The sequence below is a fragment of the Siniperca chuatsi genome, linkage group LG6 (assembly GCF_020085105.1).
Source record: "Siniperca chuatsi isolate FFG_IHB_CAS linkage group LG6, ASM2008510v1, whole genome shotgun sequence".
In the NCBI taxonomy this organism is placed as follows: Eukaryota; Metazoa; Chordata; class Actinopteri; order Centrarchiformes; family Sinipercidae; genus Siniperca; species Siniperca chuatsi.
In genome coordinates, this window is record NC_058047.1 from 11,341,515 (window position 1) to 11,360,751 (window position 19,237).

The 19,237-nt window shown below is 40.1% G+C and overlaps 2 protein-coding genes across 2 annotated transcripts; one reads left to right on the plus strand and one right to left on the minus strand.

Annotated features, from left to right (window-relative positions):
* Nucleotides 1-67: 67 nt before the first annotated feature.
* On the plus strand, nucleotides 68-7,090 carry LOC122878154 (prostaglandin E2 receptor EP4 subtype-like). Its single transcript, XM_044200562.1, has 2 exons — nucleotides 68-2,158; nucleotides 3,448-7,090. Exons 1-2 carry the CDS (start codon nucleotides 1,346-1,348, stop codon nucleotides 3,778-3,780), a joined length of 1,146 nt encoding a protein of 381 aa, XP_044056497.1. The 5' UTR covers nucleotides 68-1,345; the 3' UTR covers nucleotides 3,781-7,090.
* On the minus strand, nucleotides 6,223-18,777 carry slc35e1 (solute carrier family 35 member E1). Its single transcript, XM_044200561.1, has 6 exons — nucleotides 18,342-18,777; nucleotides 16,401-16,471; nucleotides 12,932-13,069; nucleotides 11,498-11,623; nucleotides 11,138-11,383; nucleotides 6,223-10,441 (listed from the first exon to the last, which is right to left on the minus strand). Exons 1-6 carry the CDS (start codon nucleotides 18,667-18,669, stop codon nucleotides 10,214-10,216), a joined length of 1,137 nt encoding a protein of 378 aa, XP_044056496.1. The 5' UTR covers nucleotides 18,670-18,777; the 3' UTR covers nucleotides 6,223-10,213.
* Nucleotides 18,778-19,237: the final 460 nt, after the last annotated feature.

A 19,237-nucleotide genomic window follows, 5' to 3' on the forward strand; every position in this document is an offset into this window, starting at 1 on the left:
TATTTAAATTTGTTTGATGATCTGAAACATTTAAGTGTGACAAACACGCAAAAAAAAAAAAGAAATCAGGAAGTGGACAAACACTTTCACACCACTGTATATATTAACATTACAATCCTGTTGAGTCAGTGCTTTACAATTATTGATGGTGTGCAGGGGTTGATACAAATCATTCATCAATTATTTATTGGACAATTTTGCAGCTTTAATTGACCAACCAATCTGTTTGTGGTTTCACAAACACATGGACCATTAAAGACACAGAAACAAGATCAACAACATCATGACAGGACACCAGAAGAGGAGCGTTAAAGGCTCAGTTCACCCAAATGACTAAAATATATTTTCTCCCTTACCTCTGTCTAACCATGTGGTTTGCTTTTATTTGTTCAGCATTTTTTAAATGCTCAAAGCATTGAAAAAAAAGAATTTACCGAAACTTAACAGCCACACTTTTTTGCGAAAACAACGGCCCCCTTTACTCTGGAAAATCCGCAGATCACACAGTATTATTTCTTTGTTCCAAGGAAAACTGCTCAGTGACATTTGTAGATTATGCAAAGATATATTGCTTTTGAAACTTATTTTCAAGTAATTTTGCAAAGGTGTAATGAAACTCTGTTCATACTCCAACACTTTTTTGGAGCAGAGGCAGAGATTTCTCAAATAGAGCCAAAACTATCTGTGTGGCTAGATAAATGTTTTTATATATTTATCTATTTGTAATTTGAGTGTTGTGTTGTTGGATGAAAAAACTGTAACCCTAACCTACTGGATGAGTCACCTCTTGAGATGGTGACTCATCTCAAGAGTCACCATCAAAGCTTTCTGCGATACAATGAGTTGATCAAACTGTTGTATTTACGACGATCCTTAAGATGCGTTTCTGCATGTAAATATGAATCATGTGTAACTGGGTGAGAACTGTCTACCGAAGCCTCTTCTATCTCTATATCATCGCGTTTGTGTGAAGTTGACCTCCTGACTTCCTGCCACAGATTACTCAGCGATGACACCAACATCGGCAGATGAGACTTGAATTGAAAGGAACAAAAACGTTTGTTTTCCTGTTTGTCTGTCGCTCAGAGCATCCCATCCATCGTGTCATGCTGCAGAGTGGTTCAGTATATCAAAGACAGCCCGCCTCTCAGTTCACAGCTGTGCGCAACGACATCAAATTACATCTGGATTGCTGGAAAGCAGAGGGGATGGGACTACCAGAGAAAATACCCCTGCTGATTCGTATCTTTAGTTACAGGGAGTTAAAGAGGATATCGATTCCCAAAACCACAACAAACCGAAGTTAACGTCGCTAACAAACATCAGCCTGTGGGTGTATTTGGAGATGGAAAGCCCGAACTTTACGCACGGATCCATGTCTGTAAACGAGACGCAGGTTCAGCCTGCACATGCGACCAAGGTCGAGACAGCAATGGCTTTACCGATTTTTATGTTTGCTGGAGGCGCCATTGGAAATTTAATTGCAATAATCGTACTTTCAGTATCAAGACAGGAGAGAAAATCTTCAGCTTTCTACACGCTGGTTTGTGGTCTGGCGGTGACGGACCTGCTGGGCACCTGCCTGGCCAGCCCGTTCACCATAGCCAACTACCTGAACCGAGATGTGCTGGGGAATCAACATTTCTGCGAGTTTCACTCCTTTTTGTTGCTGTTTTTTGGTTTAACGGGACTGAGCATCATATGCGCCATGGCAGCAGAGCGTTACCTGGCTATATGCTGCCCATACACCTACCAGCGGTGGGGGGTGGACCGACGCTTTGCGCAAAAGTTCCTTTTCTTCATTTACATCAGTCACATTTTCTTCTGCTGCCTCCCGATGATGGGCATGGCGAGTAGCCAGCTGCAGCCGTCCAGCACCTGGTGCTTCATCGACTGGAAGACAGAAGAGCCTGTGGCCGCCGCTTACTCCGTCCTGTACGGCGTCGTCAGCCTGCTGCTCATCCTGGGCACCATCGTGCTGAACCTGGCGGTGTGCGGAGCGCTGCTGCTGATGCGGCAGAGGACCGTGCAGCGGCCCGTCACCAGAGCCAGCGTCCGGGAGAGGTGGAGGGCTCTGTCCTCGGCCGCAGAGACCCAGATGATCGCGGTGCTGGTGATGACCTCCGTGGTGGTTCTGGGCTGTTCAGCCCCGCTAGTGGTGAGTCAGTGTGGGATAGTAATTAAGCAGTAATTGGTTTGCATTGATTATTGATGTTGCATACACGCCCCTTTGCATATACGAACGTATGGAGCAGCAAAACCTGAGAGGAAGCTTTAGTTTAATTCCTACTAGAAGCTAAAAAAAGGGGGGTGTAGCTAATGTTATATCTTACGGTTTAACTGTTGTCTTAACATCATGATAAATTCATTAGTGGTGAATGAAGTATTTAGATCCTTTAGTTAAGTAAAAGTAGCAGTACCTCACTGTAAAAATACTCCACCACAAGTAAACTCTTGCATTTAAAACAAGTGGAAGTAGGCATGCAGAAAAATGTACTTAAAATATAAAATTAAGACTATTGGATTAATATTAGTTACTGATGCATTATTTAGTAAGCAGCATGTTAACGTTGTTCCTTAATTAATTAATTTTACCTTTGTATCCTGGGTAGTTTTAATCTGATGCGTTTTGTGACTAAAATCTTAATTTGCAGAGTAAGTATAATTAACAGAAATAAAGGTTGGGATTATTTGCTTCATTAGACCAATTGTACCTCAAATCCATCAGAAAAATCTAATAGCAAAGGAAAAGAAAAAAGTGAACAGAACGATCAGATGGAAAGAGACTGAAGTAAAACTAAATAACTGCTGAAGTCTGCTAACAAAGTTGAACGGCAGCAGATTTAAGGCCAGAGTGAGTTTAGAGTTTTGACCTAGTTGTATCTTTGGGTATTTTCATCTAATATGCTCCCCCTATTATTATGATACAGGGATTTATAGCTTGCTAAGACATTTTATGTAGTCTAAAAAGGGGCCACAAGATGAATCAAAACATATTTCTTCTACACAAAATAGTTTATTTTCTGGCTTTTCTCTAATAATTAGTTTTTTCCTATTAAATACTTAATAGTTTTGCCTTTTCAGACCTCCAAAAATGATTCAAATGAAACATGAGAAGGGAAAATCCAAATTTTTCAACTGCAGACATTTCATAGACTATTAAACCTCTGACAAGGGGTCACAAGTAGAAATTGCTTAGTCTTAAGGGCACATAAGCCAAAAAGGTTGGGAACCAGTGATGTGGTCTACATTTTATCATAGGGTTAATATAGTTTCCATTTTTCACAAGACATTTAGGAATGATAACTTTGATTTGAGTTGGGAAACCTCAAAAATAATGAAAAAGAGGACATTCAAGAAAATATATCTGACGACATTACAGCATTTTTAAACTCTTATTTAGAGTATGAACATCAGAGGTATAGTAACTTGTTTTTCCCTTTTAAGGTCCGTGTGTTTGCCAACTGCTTCATGCTGAAAAATGACCCCAAAGCTGACCTGGCTGCCATCCGGATAGCTTCGGTTAACCCCATCCTTGACCCCTGGATCTACATCCTCCTCAGGAGGTCTCTGTTCCGCCGGTTACTCAGTTTATCCAGGGGAGGCAGCAGCACTCACAGTAGTTCACCTTCTGAAACACAAAGGAATCTGTTTTATCCTGATCTCGTGACGGGCAGCCACGTGCTCACCCAGCTGATGTACAACGCAAACGTCATCACTCAGCTGTCTGCCACCGTCAAAGTCACTCCGCACGACACAGAGAGCCTCCACCAGACTTAAAACAGACTGAAGACAGACTGAAGACATGTTCGACATCTCTGAATGTCTGCAGCCTTCTCATGCTGCAGGCAGCTAGATGCAGGGCCAGAAACTGTTTCAGAGCTGTTGTCAGTGGGATAGAAAGACTGTGACAACTTTGTTGGCTCACAGCTGGACGGGACCCTCAGAGCTCCTGGAGGACTATTTGTTAAATAAGGGAGGGCGGCTCTGACTGCATTTATGTAGACGTCTCCTGCAGTGACACAGGACAGATGAGAAAAAACTATTCCACTCGGATGTTATTACCGAAGTGCAACAATAAGACGTGACCAAGCCTTTATTTTGTGCCTTTCATTGTCAACCAGCCTCTCCTCATCCAGTCAATGCTCTGGTTTCCTCCTTACCATCACGCCCCGTTTAAAGTTGCACTTTTCCTCATTCTTTCTCTTGCTCACCAATCATCACCTCACCCCCAGCTCCTCCTTCCACCAGATCAGCCAGTCCTCCAGTTTATGTGAGTGAATCAGCGACAGGATTAGTGTCCAGCTCCTGCAGATGGATCTATAAGGCAGTGTTCAACTGACCAGTGACTCTCTGAAGATTCAGTGTTGGCGTCTTTTGTCTCTACTGTTTGACTGTTTTATCTTGAATAGAACACATGTCGCTGCGTACACACTGACGCATCAGTATTAATTCATATAACAATATATCAATCACAGGGGACATCTTTCTGCAAACAAGTACTTTTGATACTTTAAAGTGGCCATTTTATGTTTTTGGGGGTTTCCCCTTTCCTTTAGTGCATTATATAGCTTTTTTGTGTAAAAGGTCTGCAAAGTTACAAAGTCCACGCCTTAGGGAGTTACTGTGTCCCACAGAAAACACTGCTCCTGGCAGAAACGCCTCGTTTTTATTCACCCTTTTCTTCTGTTACACGTCTATGTCACTATGTAACACCTTCTAACACATCTGCATAATGCCTGCCTAGCAACTGCCTAGCGAGTGACAACATAGTGGGCCAGCTGACCAATCAGAGCAGACTGGGCTTTTTAGGGAGCTAAAACTGAGCGTTTCATAGAGAGGGTGAATACAGGTACTGCAGCAATGTACAATAAGAGAAAAACTGTGTTTCTTGAACAATAAAGCATGTAAACCTATTCTAGCAGGACCCACAAATAAAAGTATGAACCTGAAAATGAGCATAATATGGCCTCTTTTAGTACATTTTGCTGATAATACTTCTGTACTTAAGTATGATTTTGAATGCAGGACTTTTATTTGTAATGGAGTATTTTTACATGGTTGTATTGGTTTTACTTAAGTAACTGAGTTGAATACTTCTTCATTACATTTTACCTTAATGACTGATTTAAACTCAACCAACTGATAATGGCAATGATTGTTGCTCTACAGTTTTCTGTTTGTGGTCCGTCTGAATTTGATTTGTTTCAAATTCACAAATGCTGCAGATGGAAAACGTAGTGCTCTATGAGACAAAAAGATTCAAAACTTCTACTACTGTGCATGTCATACACTGGAAAGAGCCACTGTGGTTCAGTGAGGGGGAGGGGTGACATCATGAACAGGAAAGGGATTTTGATTGAACGCCATCTGAAGGACTTTGCAGACTTCTTTCTTTCCCCAAAAAGTTCAAGGAAGATCTGCACTGAAAACATGTGTTGATAAAAGACTGGAATGAGAAGGTGATGCATTATTTACTCAGGATTACTTGTAAACATCGCTTCTAGCACAAATATGATCAAGTATGCATGAAATACTTTACAAGTCTTGAAAAAGTGCTCACATTCATTTTAAAAGGCCTCGCTGCTGCGAAGCTGAAATTGATGCTGCATTAAATGATTTTTGGCCACTAGGGGGCAGAAAACCTCCTAAACAAGCTGATAATGTACTACTTACATGTAACATTACATAATCCAATTTTAGTCTGGCTTCCAGAACCTGATGAATGCAAGTGCATCATTCACAGGGATTTTCCTTTCAGATCCTGAGAAAAATATCTGGTCTTTCAAGATGCTCGACTTCGTGCAAAAACCACCGTTAATTAATTAAATACTCTGGGTAAAGACACTTGCCTCCACATCTTCTTCTTACATGTCCTGATTGATTGTTACAGTGATATTCAGATGTTTTAACTTGATGTGAACCAGTTTAAAGTGGAACAAACTGGGCTTCTTAGGTTCCTTGATGCCAAGGATTGGGGGCAAACTTTTTGTTGTTTGTTGAACCTGAAGCCTACAGGTACCACATTTAACACCTGTTCTCCTTAAATTACACACATTTGATGCTAATGTACTAATGTAATATCTAAAATTATTACTCTGTTGGAAAAAAAAAGTGTGAAAATACTCAAATCTCCATCTTTTCTGCATTCAAAAGGTTGTGTATATATTGTATAATCTGCCTGCCATTTCACTCAAACATTAATAAAAGACTTTCAATACGTTCACTATTCCATAATGCATTTATTTTTTCCCCCAACATTTAAAAATAGCATTTACTAAACATAAGCAGACAAGACTGTGCATAGCTGCACCTCTGTACAACATTTTTGTATCTTGACACCATAAATAAAAATCTATAAACATCAGTTAAGTAAAAAGTCTGTCTTAAGATCCATTAAAGACGCACAAAAATAATAATTTTACAAAGTAACCCCCCCTTCCTCCATTCATTAACATTTACATCCCAGTTAAAAGCTTTACAGGAGAGAGCCAAATCAACAGTTCTCCCTTTAGCTTGCTGTACAGAAACAAAGAGCCAGCAGGACACTGAAAAACAAAATCATAAGGAAATTCATAAACGACAACATGTGTCCTACATGTTGTCGTTCATTCATTTTTACATCTTGTCCACCTGCAAACAAGGCCTCCATCCTGTGGTGCATCAGCATCAGAAAGGTCGTATATCTGCTTTTGGCAACATGAGGAAGGACATGAACAAAAACAAAGAAATCCCAAAGAGTCTAAAAACATCGGCTGCAGCAGTGGACACTGATTATCCACTAAAGGTTCAAATGTTACGTGTACTGTTGTTCCTTTCTCCCAATGCATTCTGGCTAAAATGCATCCACATGTTGATTGTTACTGTCCAAAGTTCTGGATATAATCGCAGAATTTGGGGAAATGAGCACAAACTCTGAAGTTCAGATTTCATGTGACTATTACGTTCCTAAACTACGAAAAGATTGTGTCGTTTCTTTGTTGAATTATTTGTTTTGTTTGGATGTTGTGTGTCGATGCCACACTACTGTCTAACATGTAATCACTTCTCAGCAGCTGACAAGTTTAGTTTTTTTTTTTTTATTTACTCACCCCTCACAACGATGGATGATGGATTTTCCTTCACATGATTTACTGCACCAATCTGATATGCAGATGAAGTGTGCATTTTATTTTTGCCATAAAATAACAATAACTGTATAGCTATTTGTATTGAAATAAGTCAATTACCAGCTAATCTTGATTTGAAATAGACTGTTTCTAAAAAGCATTTGTGATGATTTAAGGGAGCAGATTTCCCTCTTTGATATTTAAAAATATATTTTTTTTTAAAAACGAGGCAACAGTGTGACAACCAGCTTTCTAAGTTCCACCTGTTGTAGATAAAAATGCAAGAACAAAGCGGTTTGAAAAATGTTCTGTAAAGATTCATGATTTAGAGTTGAAGACGTGTGTGTGTGTGTGTGTCTCCTTGACTGACTAGCGGTACTTAGTGTTTAGTAATATCTGGACAGATTCATTTAAGACATCTGCTTATTCATATTAAAGTGGTAGAAATTCTTACAGCAAAATAGAAAACAGCTACATGTTTCTGGCCACCTGACGAATGATATCCACTCTGCTTTAAGCTCTGTTGGGTCTTTGCCTACTCCTAACAAATATCTGGTGTTTTAGCTGTCAAATGCTCCACTTTGTTCTCCAGCCACTCAGGTAATCCGTCTGCGTTTGGTGTTGGGAAGGTAGCACACGTGGGGATTATCACAGGTGCTTTAAACGGCTGCTTGCAGGAGTTGATGAGAGCAGTTACCTTTAACTATATGTGAGCAACACCTTCACATTACACAGTCATTTAATTCAATGTTAATGTAAAATGTTGGTAATGACGTTCTGAGGTTTTCTTAACAGTTAAAAAAAGGGACTGAAAACAAAAATGTACCAGTAGATAAATGCTACCTTTATGAAATGTATCATTTTAAATCAATGGTGACAGGCTCATAGATTTTGATTCAACTCCTTTGTCATGTTTGTGGTATACGTTATAATTTAACGCAGTCCAACACCACAAACTACAGCCTCAGCAGTAAGAGCTAGTCTGCTCTATAAATTTAAAAAAAGGAGTAAACAGACAATTATTGATACTAGTCTCTGGGAAGCACAGAGCGCACCGACCCCACAGACCTCTTTTGAAGTTTTTCTCCAGACTACATACTGTGACAGTGTTTTAAATTTGTCGAAGGCAAACATAGTACACACACACACACACACACACACACACACACACACACACAAAAGCCATATTATTAGAATATAACTGCACTATTCCCTTACCCACATCTGCCAGGGACTACAGCTGAAAAAATAAGCTCACAGGCTACAACTGGCACTTTCACAAAAATTCAGTTAAAGTGCGTTGTCCCTAAAAATAACTGAGCAGAAATACAACGTAGATTTCAGATGCTGAGACATTTGACTCACAAAAAAAGATCATAAAAACTTTATATTGCTGCAGTGAGATGCTCAGTGTTCATCAGAGATAGCACAAGCTATCCTGTGAGGAGAAAAGCAAGTGACTGATGTTTCCTAAATTTAATTGTTCTTCAAGCAGTAAAAAAAGGCTTTCATTATTAAATGATTATTAGTTACCAATTTTGCAGACACTGTAATCAATAATGATAAATAAACCTCGTCTACCTGAAAGCACGGTTACAGTCTTTAATCGCACAAACCAAACCTCTGATTTCATGCACGTCTCATTTTGATTCAAGTCTGTCCAGTGACTGTCTGACACCAATGTTACAAAAATGCTTTAAATTAAAACACCAGAACTATAAAGTCACTTGACAGAAAGTCACAATCTGCATAACACATTTGTTGTTTCATGATGTGCCTCTGTTTAAAAAAAAAAACCCAAACATGACAGAGTAGCTTTGGTGCAGGCTGAAAAATTGCCTGACAGAAGAGAAAATCTCACTGCCTGAGAAGCTTTGCAGATCAATAAATACCAATAACCAATAAAAAAAAAGTATGCATCGAATTAAATCGATTCTTCAACTCCAAACTATGACAGCAAAATAATGAATTTTAACATCTCTTACATTTTACATGGTTAAACTCCCTAAGAAACATGAAACATGAGCATCCTTACAGTATGAAGCTGTCTAACTTGTTTACATTACAGCTCCATGAAAACAAAAGAAATAATAAAAAAGGACAGATCTGTGGGAGGTCACTGACTGTTCTGTGTAAGAGAACTGGTCTCTCTCTTGGATTTCATTAAAGTTGATCTTAGTTCAAAGACATGGAGGCTTTGTGTGTGTGTGTTTCAGAATAGCAAGTTCTTTGACAGTGGCAGTTAAAAACACTTGCTCACAAGTGTGACTGAAATTTTACTGATCTGCAAGTTTACAGTTTCTTGCAGTTACATTTTTTTTTCATTTTATTTTGAAATGTGGGCATTTTTCTTCATCGGGCACTTGTAATTTCGAATTTTGGAAATTGAGTACGAAACATACGACCCTTCTCTGTCCACAAACAAGTCCCATCTGTCTTAAGCTTTTAAGCAGTGGAGCCCATTTTATTCACTGAGGACATCAAACAGATTGTTTCTCCTCACATCATTACAGGTGCCTCATGAAGAAAAATGACAACCCTAAACATGAATTGTCTAAAACCAAAATGTTATGGTCTTCCACTGAGCTTTGAACATGACACTCTTGTTTCTGTGCAAGTTGGTGTTCAGAGTAAATGATTACAGCTTACATCCGTTCCTCTGAAAGTGAATAAAATAACCGAAAACAAATGATGGCTGGTTGTGAAAACAAAACTCAGACATTTCCAGACAGTAAGGTGCAAATAATCAACTACCTTTTACATGTCCACCTGTTGTGGCACATTTCTGTGTCTGGATAACATGGCTGAATCTGTCACCAAAATGTCTGAAAACAAGTTTTTAGTTTTTTCTCACCAAAGTAATAAATAAAAAATGACGAGAAGAATACAGAGAAGCTGTCAGAAAGTGAAGTTTAGACAGGGAGGAGCGTGGGAGAGGTTGTGTCACTGGCCCATCGTGACCGACTTATCTCATTCTTCCTATCCAGAACAAACAGCACTTGCCTTCAGTCTCGTGTGCGGGGCTTTGAAGACCCACTGCTGGGAGGGCGGCTACACACAGTAAAGTCTATGACAGCGACCCAGAGCGAGGACAGACTCCTCCTTTACACTACATACTGGTGGTTGCTGCTGTAGTTTGTCGTGTAGGTCTGCCGGCTGTACTGGAAGTGGTCAGTCAGCACGTTGTTCCAGCTGTGCTGCTGCTCTGAGCCGTGGGAGAAAGGCACTGACCCGTTGGCCTGGATCTTCTCCAGCGCCGGGTTGTCAAAGGACATCAGGTCCTGCTTGGCGCTGGGCAGCAGCTTCTTCTGCTTGTTAGCATCGTACTTGGCCTGTTGGCATAAGAGAAGAGCAATTGGATATTAAATGACTGGGCGTCTTAGGAGTTGGTCCCCTGGCACTGCACTGCACTGTGGCTGCCCACTGATCCTGAATATTTTGGGTGTTTTCCCCAAGAGGATGAATAAAGTGTAACTTAACTTTACTATTTACATTTAAGTCAATGGCAAACAGCCACATTTTGGACGGCGAGTGACAGATATGGAAAGCTGCTTTTAGGCAGAGTGCCAAGCAGTTTGTTTAAGAAAGAATGACTGTAAATGGACCAAAGGACTTGCAAGCATATATAGACTATATATAGAAATATAGAGCACACAGTGGCAGCTGATTGTTATGGAAAATAATACATCATTATGCAAACCTGTTATATAAATTTATTACCATAAATAAGGCCATGGCGGCACTTTTTCTAGAAAAAAACTGTAAACTGCAGGATGACTTTGGAAAGTCCCACAAGTTAAACCGATATTATCTGCTGATATTAGCTTGTATGTGCTGGCTGATGAAGACTTTTTAATTAAAGGAACGGCAGAAAACAAATGTTTCTTTTCTCATTTAACTTCTGCCCCCAACATTTTCCTGTGACTCTCTCCCTCTATCTAAATTCATGCTCTTTGTCCCTTCAGTCGCTTCTCCTCCTTCCTCTTTTCTTGCTCCCTTCCTCCATCCCAGTGGTCGGTGTGACTCACCTTGTTGTACAGGAAGACCCCGACTATGGCCGTCATCATACCCAGGACGTTTGTGAGGGTGACCGGGTTGCGCAGCATTAGCAGTGAGATGCTTATGACCATGATCCTCTTGGTGGCGTTGGCGACGGCGTAGCTGAGTGGGCTGACGATGTTAAGTACGCTGAAGGCGATGACATTCTGAGCGAAGTTGCAGAAGCCGCTGATGAGCAGGAGGACAAAGGTACCCGTCCATCCGGACATGTCCGACTGTAAGGAAGGCAGTATGGTCAGGTTACGTTCAGGGTCATAAAACAAGCCAGATGATGCTGAATTCTACCAGCAAATGTCAAACTCAATTAAATAGCTGTAACTGCTACTCACCAGGTCTCCATTAACAAGAAACACAGAGAGATCCACCAGAACCCAAGTGGGCAGCATGAAGATAACAGCATTAAAGCCCAGGATGTTGAGCAGTCTCAAGTGGTGGATACTTGTGTCGCGCAACACCTTTAAGAGGGGGGGTGAAGGCAGTGAAAAGATAAATAAGAGTCACAACTGTGCTAGCCAAGGAGATGGTGAAGTCTTGGGTCTTTCCCTGTTTAGATACTTTGTTGTCCACTACACACTTACTGAACATGCTCAAATAAAATCAAAGAAAGAGCATGTTTTAAATTGTACAACAGAACCTGGTTCTGATTACAAAAAACTGAGACAATCCATCCCTGTAAACTTAAAAAAAAAAAAAGTCAGTTTAGTGTGAGCACTGGGCCTTATTTTCCTAATGTTTCCAACCTTGATGAATGTGAATTACTTTGTTGTGGAGCTGCAATGACCGCCAAAAGCTGGGCTTGTATCAAATGACAAGGGAGACCCAGAAACTCTCAGTGAAATTGTATGATTTGCATGAAATAAGTGGCAATCAGAGATGGAAATATTTCAATTAAATTTTTTTTTCCACTTTGATGTTATCCAGAGAATATGTTCAATGGATCATTGAGTTTTAACAGAGTCATAAGGAAGATTTGTACAAGAGTCAGTGAAACGAAGCGACCATCTTGTGGCAGGAGACGGTATAGGACTCACCAACTAAATTTAGCATTTAGAGGTTACATTCTCCCTTCAGTCCCCCTTAAGCATGATTCTTAAAATGAGCTTGTATTACTGTATATAGCGGTATAGAGATCTGATGAGCCGCATATTTGATTTGGCATAGGATTTTTATGCCGGATGCCCTTCCTGACGCAACCCTCCCCATTTATGTGGGGTTGGGACCGGCAATTAGGAAATCATGGCTTGTGCATCCCCAGTGGCTGGGGAGCAACTGTGCACTAGGGTAAGCCACTCAAATGAATGTATTAGTAGTAATAATAAGATAAGTCTTGTGGGTGATTTATCTGGGGCTCTACAATCTCACTCTCCATAACAAACAGTGTCAACACAAGCAATATAGTAGGTGAGGCTAATAAATTTAATCTAAACCAACATAAACATGGTTACAAAAAATTCACATACAAGTACATTTGTATTAACATACACAATAATTAGTCATTATAGCAACAACCAGGTACACAAGGTCAAAGTTGAGAGAAAGAAAAAAAAAAGATTTATCCTTTGAATTCCACTTTTGTTATCACAATAAGTGGGCATTTGTGAAATCCAGTTGCCCCTCCTGAGTTTTTCACCACAGAAACACTTTCAGACGTTTCCCACCAAATCACCAGGAAGTAATTAATTAGCCCCAATTAATTAGCCCCCTTCTGCCACCCTCCTCTGTGCAGGGATCATGTGGCACATACCAGCGTGAGAATGAGTTACCTTTTTGGAGAAGATGTTCTGCAGAGAAAAGCAGAGCGTGGCAGCCAAAGCGCTGATTAGTCCTGAAACATCGAAGGACAGCTCAGTCGCTGTGGCCAGCAGCACTCCGCCGATGATGGGGATGAGCGATATGTACACCTACGACAAAAAACACACAGAGACAGAAGGCAGAGTCAGCAGAGGCCAACACAAACAACACTTTAGAAGTTTATATTCAGTACAGTAATGTATTAGAATATAATTAGCTGCTTCATGTAGTGTTTCCAAATGAATTCTAACTGTTGTTCAGACAAAACAAACAATATGAAGATGCCACCTCAGGATTTAGGAAATTGTGACAGGCATTTTCCCTGTTGTCTAACATTTTATAGACCAACAATTAATAAAGAAAGTAATCTGAAGATTAATCGATACTGAAAGTAATTGTTAGTTGCATGCCTACTAAAATGAGTAAGAACTCGAATGGCCTGTTGACACAGACTATTTGTTTGGTAATATCTCAACACCAATAATAATAATAATAATAATAATAATAATAATAATAATTAAAAAAATAATGCATTGCTGTAACATCAACAAATCATTATCACTGTAACTTTGACAGGCTAATAGATTAGTAAAGTGCGTGGTGTTATTTCAGACTGGCATTCACTTTCACGTTCTGCATAGAAAATGTAAGGTGACATTTCCAACATTTCTCTGAGCCTGAAATCCAAAAGCACGGCCACATTTTAACCTCCTAAAGAAAAGTGGAAACCCAAGAGCTTCACAAAACCTCTGCAGTAAACTTTGTAAAACTGTTAATCTAGCCAAACACATGTTAAGATGAGCCAACATTTTCACCTGCACAACGTCAAAGGCTGCAGCTGGACATACTAACCATAATCTTGGACCATACACACTTGGGGACAAAACCTCATGGGCTGAAACTACCATTTCTCACAATGCAATATTTTCAACATGCAAATAAATCTTGCTGTAGATGTTATGATAGAGACCTGCAGTTGTTATGAAACCCACTTGTGCACCCACTCACTCACCCACTCCTCCCCTCATCGACCACTCTGAGTGAAACTGAGAAAACACTGCACTGAGTACTTGTTGAGCAATTCTGCCAGTTTACTGCCATCAAACGATCCAACTGCCCACAGTTTTATTGTCAAAGTAAGTTGTCTCATACATGCAAAAAATACAGAAAGTAAAAGAACAGTAGTTAGAACAGGCTGCAAAACAAAAGTAAAAAAGCAAGTCTGGAAATTGTTTAAACCAGAAACTGGTCCCAATGCAGGTAGACAATGTGGACTCACTCTACTGGTTCTACACCAAACCTGTTAGACCGTGCCTTTAAACCAGCTCTCTTAATTTATTGGTTAACGATTAAACATTTTTAACAGGATGTACTACGAGGAGGCAGAGCAGCTCCAGACAACAACTTGTTCAACATAACCAGGATGAAAAGTTAACAAAAAGACCTTCTGCTAACACACTTATCATGCTGATATATCCAATAACAAGTATTAAAACGTAAAATACAAAAAGTGGCTGGTTCTTTTTTGTAACCCTTAAAATGAAGAGAGGCCTCATCTATTTTGGCAGTGGCCTACATTTCTGTCCCATTTCAGGCGTCCCGACTGACTTTGAAAATTCATCTTGAAAAAGGAAAAGTTGTAGACTATACAAATATACAAATACATTATATTATAATGTGTTTCAGATATTCTGGCCCCCTCGTGTGTGTGTGTGTGTGTGTGTGTGTGTGGGGGGGGGGAGATTAGACACACCTTACAATATAATGCAGTCCAGTACAACACCACCTATAACTATGACCATATGAGTAATAAACATATAGTTGAATTTAGACATTTTTGACAAAGTCAACAAAAAGTGAACATCATTATCTATTGTTATGGCAAGGCTGTTGTATTGGACTGCATTAGATTGTACAGGTGGTACAATCTAATGCAGTCCAATGCAGAAAACGTAAGGTTTCTCAGTACAGTACAGTGTAGCCTGCTGCTCCTCAAACAGGATCTCTATACACATACACACACACACACACACACACACCATCCACACCTACGCTCCCTGTCTGTGAATCCAGCCTATCTAAATATTGAACTTCCACAAACACGACAAGCTGATGTTAGACTCAGATGTCTCCTTAATCACATTCAGCATTCAGTCAGCAAACCTTGACCGAAAAATATTCCAGTCATCAGGATGGAAAATTAAGCTCTATTCCAGAGATGTTAAAACTTGTGATTTATGTCATAATCAAGCTTTTTGGCCTCCATTGCTGATTATTTAATACTAAGTAGAGGCAGATATTGAAATTCTTTGTTACATACCACAGCTGCACACTCCTAAGGTAGAACTACATTATAGTCGGCCTAATTGTAACTGTATGTGAAGTTGTGCACTGTATGTTTTTTCTTTTTTGCACGTATGCCCTTAATTTTTGCACTGATGTATGTGGTGTACTGTCACAGCCATTTCATGTGTACTGAGATTAATAGCAGAAACTTTATTATAGTTAGTAAAGTCAATACGATTCAACTGTTTTGACAGCTGAACAATAGCTGTGAAGGAAGAAAATACAGTCTACATCAAATTTTTCCTTTAATGTTTCCTATAATACAGTATTTTGTATGATGCTCTGTGGTGTTTTGTATAATACCTATGGAAGGAGGACTGTAAAGGCAAATTTAGACTTTGTCAAATTGAATTTTGTATTTTAATTTAGTTACAGTACACACTGTAAAAACCGGAGGCCAAGATGAGTCAAGGTGTTATGGCTGGGTAGTAATTCTAGAGCTGAAAGGATCAGGGGATTAATCAATTAGTCAATCGACAGAAAATTAATTGGCAAATATTTTGATAATCGATTGTTTAAGTATTTTTTTATGCAAAATACTTAATTACATTGACTCAAGTTGATCTATCAGTCCATATAGCGTAAATCCTCCCACAGTGTTTCCCTTCGGTCATGGATTTATATCAAACAAAGAGTTTGTGCACATAACAGCTGAACTGGCCTCGGAGCCAGAAACTGATGCTTCCTCTAATTCTCATATAACTCTGCCCCCTGGTCTGGAAATGTTCAGCCACCTGTCTGAAGCCTTTCCACCACCTGCAAACCAAAATACTATGCATTAAAGAAAACAGCCTTTGACATGCATAAACACAAACCCAGATGGCTCTTATTATATGAAAAGTAGTGAGTGAGTTTGGGGATTTACCAGGTGAATGTGGCCGGCTGGTGGAAATATAAAGTTAGTTTCCCTCCCTAACCTCCACCCTTCCGCATCTGATCAACTTCGGGGACAAAAGCCCCTGCAGATGGCTGTAATATGAGATGCAGTACAGGCGCAGTACGGTGCCACATCACCACTGCTGAGTCTCAAACACTGAGAAACAGGCTGAAACAGAGCAGGCCTTGTTCTGTGTTTGCCGTGTCGAACCTACTCACCTTTGTGGTTTGCTTCTCCCTCATGATAATTCTTGATAACAGCACAACCCATATTGGCATTGTGGCTTTGACTGTGAAAAAAAAAAAATAGACAGAAAAGGGACAATGTCAGCTTGGAAAATATATAAAATCAGTTTGTTTGCTGGACAAACATGCAATGCCATTTAACAGCAGCAGGTAGAGAGTACAAGATCGATTAAATATGGAGGATAAAATGAGGCCCAAATCTCATTTACAATGCTTCAACGTCAGAGCCCAGTCCACGCCTCTGTCAAGAATAAACTTGTGTCACTCAGGGATTCACATGCCTCTGTTGCATTGCGTCACCAACTGACGTACTATTAGGTTTATCCTGGTGTCGCTAACAATGACACAGCTTTACTCAAGAGTGGTGGCACCCTGATAATGTAAAAGAGGTGCTAAAATTATCAACACATATTTTCAGACTTTAAAACCAAAAAAATCAAACTAGATTCAGCACAGTTAAAAACTTCCACCCACAAGGACAGAAGCTCATTATAATAGTAAAGCAAGGACTTTCAAACTTCAAAGATCTTACTGATATGGCAGCTGCGACTCTCAAATTGGCCCCAAAGACTTAATATGAGAAACACCTCTCACTATAATGCAAAACAGTTCAGCAGCACCACAAACTGCAGACTCCAAAATGATCATAAGGTTGATCATCTCTCTAAAATAGTTTCAACAAAAACTGAACATTATAACCTAATGAAGCGAGGATTTATCGCAGGACTGTTGTATTAGACTGGCAACTGAGGGTACATTTTCACTGTCCAAGCTCCAATCCATGATGACAGAAGGACTTAGATTTTAGTGACATGGCAGCAATGGCTCCCAAATTGGGTGCAAAGACCACCAGGGGTCTTTAAAGTGGAGTAGAGGAGGTCTAAACATGAGAAGAATAGTTAAATTTCAAGTTTACTTACTTGATTTGAGGTTAAGACAGACAATCGGAAGTTAACACTCTGTTGCCAGTTTATTTAGATACACTTACTGAAAACTAATGCTGTCTACGACAACAGCCCTGCAATAAATCCCACTAGATCCTGGGATCTGGTTTAGAGGTCCAAAACTGCTAAAAAAACCTGTTTTATTTCAAGTTTATTTACTTCTATTTCAAGGTAAGAGAGATTATTAGAAGTTAGGAGGGCTGTTTTATTCACAGGTTTGCTTATAGATGTCAGATGCCACTTTATTAGACAATGCAGTCTAACAACAGCAATAAATCCTATTGTCATAAAGGCTACGTTCAGTTTTTCTGTTTGGAGGGATGTGTTAATTCAACCTCACGATAATGTTGGAGGCTGTACGTTTTTTAGCCATGGACTGCACGGTTGTAGGTGTACCTAAAGTGGCAAGTGTAACTTATACAGCCTGCGGCTCTCATAAGACAGGTTTGCCTCATTGAATGCCACAGCAGGTAACCGAATAATATTTCACATTGGGTTTCTAAGGAGAAATAAATATATGTATATTACATGGAGGAGCTGTGATCTGATTTTTGTCTGGCAGTGGAAGATCAAAGTTAGAGAAGCACACTGCCATGCAGAGCAGGTTCAGTAATGGACCCTCCCCCCTGACGTAGTAACTATATCAGGGTTAATTAAGTTGGCTAGCATGCTAACAGTAGCCAGTTAGCGTTAGTTATTCTTAAGGAGAATCGAAAGCTGACCAATTTGTAGTTAGAGGACCCACGGTAAGTTAGTTAATCTCATGAAAGGCCGTCTTCACGACCTGCTGGGCGCCACATTAAACCGGGGCCCACACGGCAGTTAAATGTCGGTGTCGCCGAGTTGCCCAGCGTTAGCTACGAAGCTAACATCAGCTGACGGAACGGACACATCATCAAGTTACCCTGGCTGACGCGCGCCAGGTGGCCTCACATTGCTACACAAATTAACACAAATCCGCTGTACTCACCGGTGTGCGCATATGAAACGGGCACTTTCCATATGCTGAAGTGAGCCGACACAGATGCAAAGTATTTTCCGAAGGCTAAAGGCAGGATGTACCACCGGTAGTACCTGCTCGGCAGTTCTGTTTTGGGGACTCCCCATGCCCGCAACAACGGCGGGAGAAAGACGACGATAGAAATAATATGAAACAGAGAGACTGTGACCGGGTACGGGAATCCATTGAGGATGATTTTGTTGACGATGTTGCCCCCCGAGCTGACCGTGTACCAGCACACACACAGTAAAACTATCCGGATCCCTTCCCTGACCGGGGGCCGGTCCGCCGCAGCCATCTTCCAGCGCGGAGTGACGAGTCACCGGCGGTGTGTGTGTGTGTGTCGGGGAGGGTAACGCTGCTCAACCGTCGTTTACCAACAATGAAGGAAACGCATAACGTCCGGTAACAGATTTCAAAATAAAAGCCGTTCACGGACATGCGTTTATAAAATGGAACTGCAGTGAGCTGCATTTAAAATGGTAGTTTGAATAAACAAAGACAAATACATTTAAAACATTGAAATATATATAACATATGGAGACCCAAAGTAAAAAAAAAAAACAAATAAAAACTATATAATCATGAAATTGTGAAATAACCCAATACATTTTTAAAACTCAACTCAAAATGTTTTAATTTCACACCATATTTCTAATAACGTTTTATTTCACAATGTCACTCTTCACAAGTTTGTCTGTCAGTCTAGTCAAACAGGGCAGAGCCAGTTATGGGATTGGCTGAAGCTGCAGCTTGTGTGAGCTAAAATGGACATTGAACACTTTGAGTCTCCATACTGTGTGTCCTGACTTTGCAACAGAATTTATAAAATATTAATTTTTTTAGTTAGTTAATTGTGTGGTCTG

What these genes read in the sequence shown, in the direction of transcription:
- LOC122878154 (XM_044200562.1), top strand. Translation starts at nt 1,346, where the DNA reads ATGGAAAGCCCGAACTTTACGCACGGATCCATGTCTGTAAACGAGACG. An exon ending in GCTGTTCAGCCCCGCTAGTG is followed by an intron (nt 2,159 to 3,447) that starts GTGAGTCAGTGT and finishes TTCCCTTTTAAG; the next exon opens with GTCCGTGTGTTTGCCAACTG.
- slc35e1 (XM_044200561.1), bottom strand. Translation starts at nt 18,669, where the DNA reads ATGGCTGCGGCGGACCGGCCCCCGGTCAGGGAAGGGATCCGGATAGTT. An exon ending in CGTTTCATATGCGCACACCG is followed by an intron (nt 16,472 to 18,341) that starts GTGAGTACAGCG and finishes TTTTTTTCACAG; the next exon opens with TCAAAGCCACAATGCCAATA. An exon ending in GGGTCTTCCTGTACAACAAG is followed by an intron (nt 10,442 to 11,137) that starts GTGAGTCACACC and finishes TTATGCCAACAG; the next exon opens with GCCAAGTACGATGCTAACAA.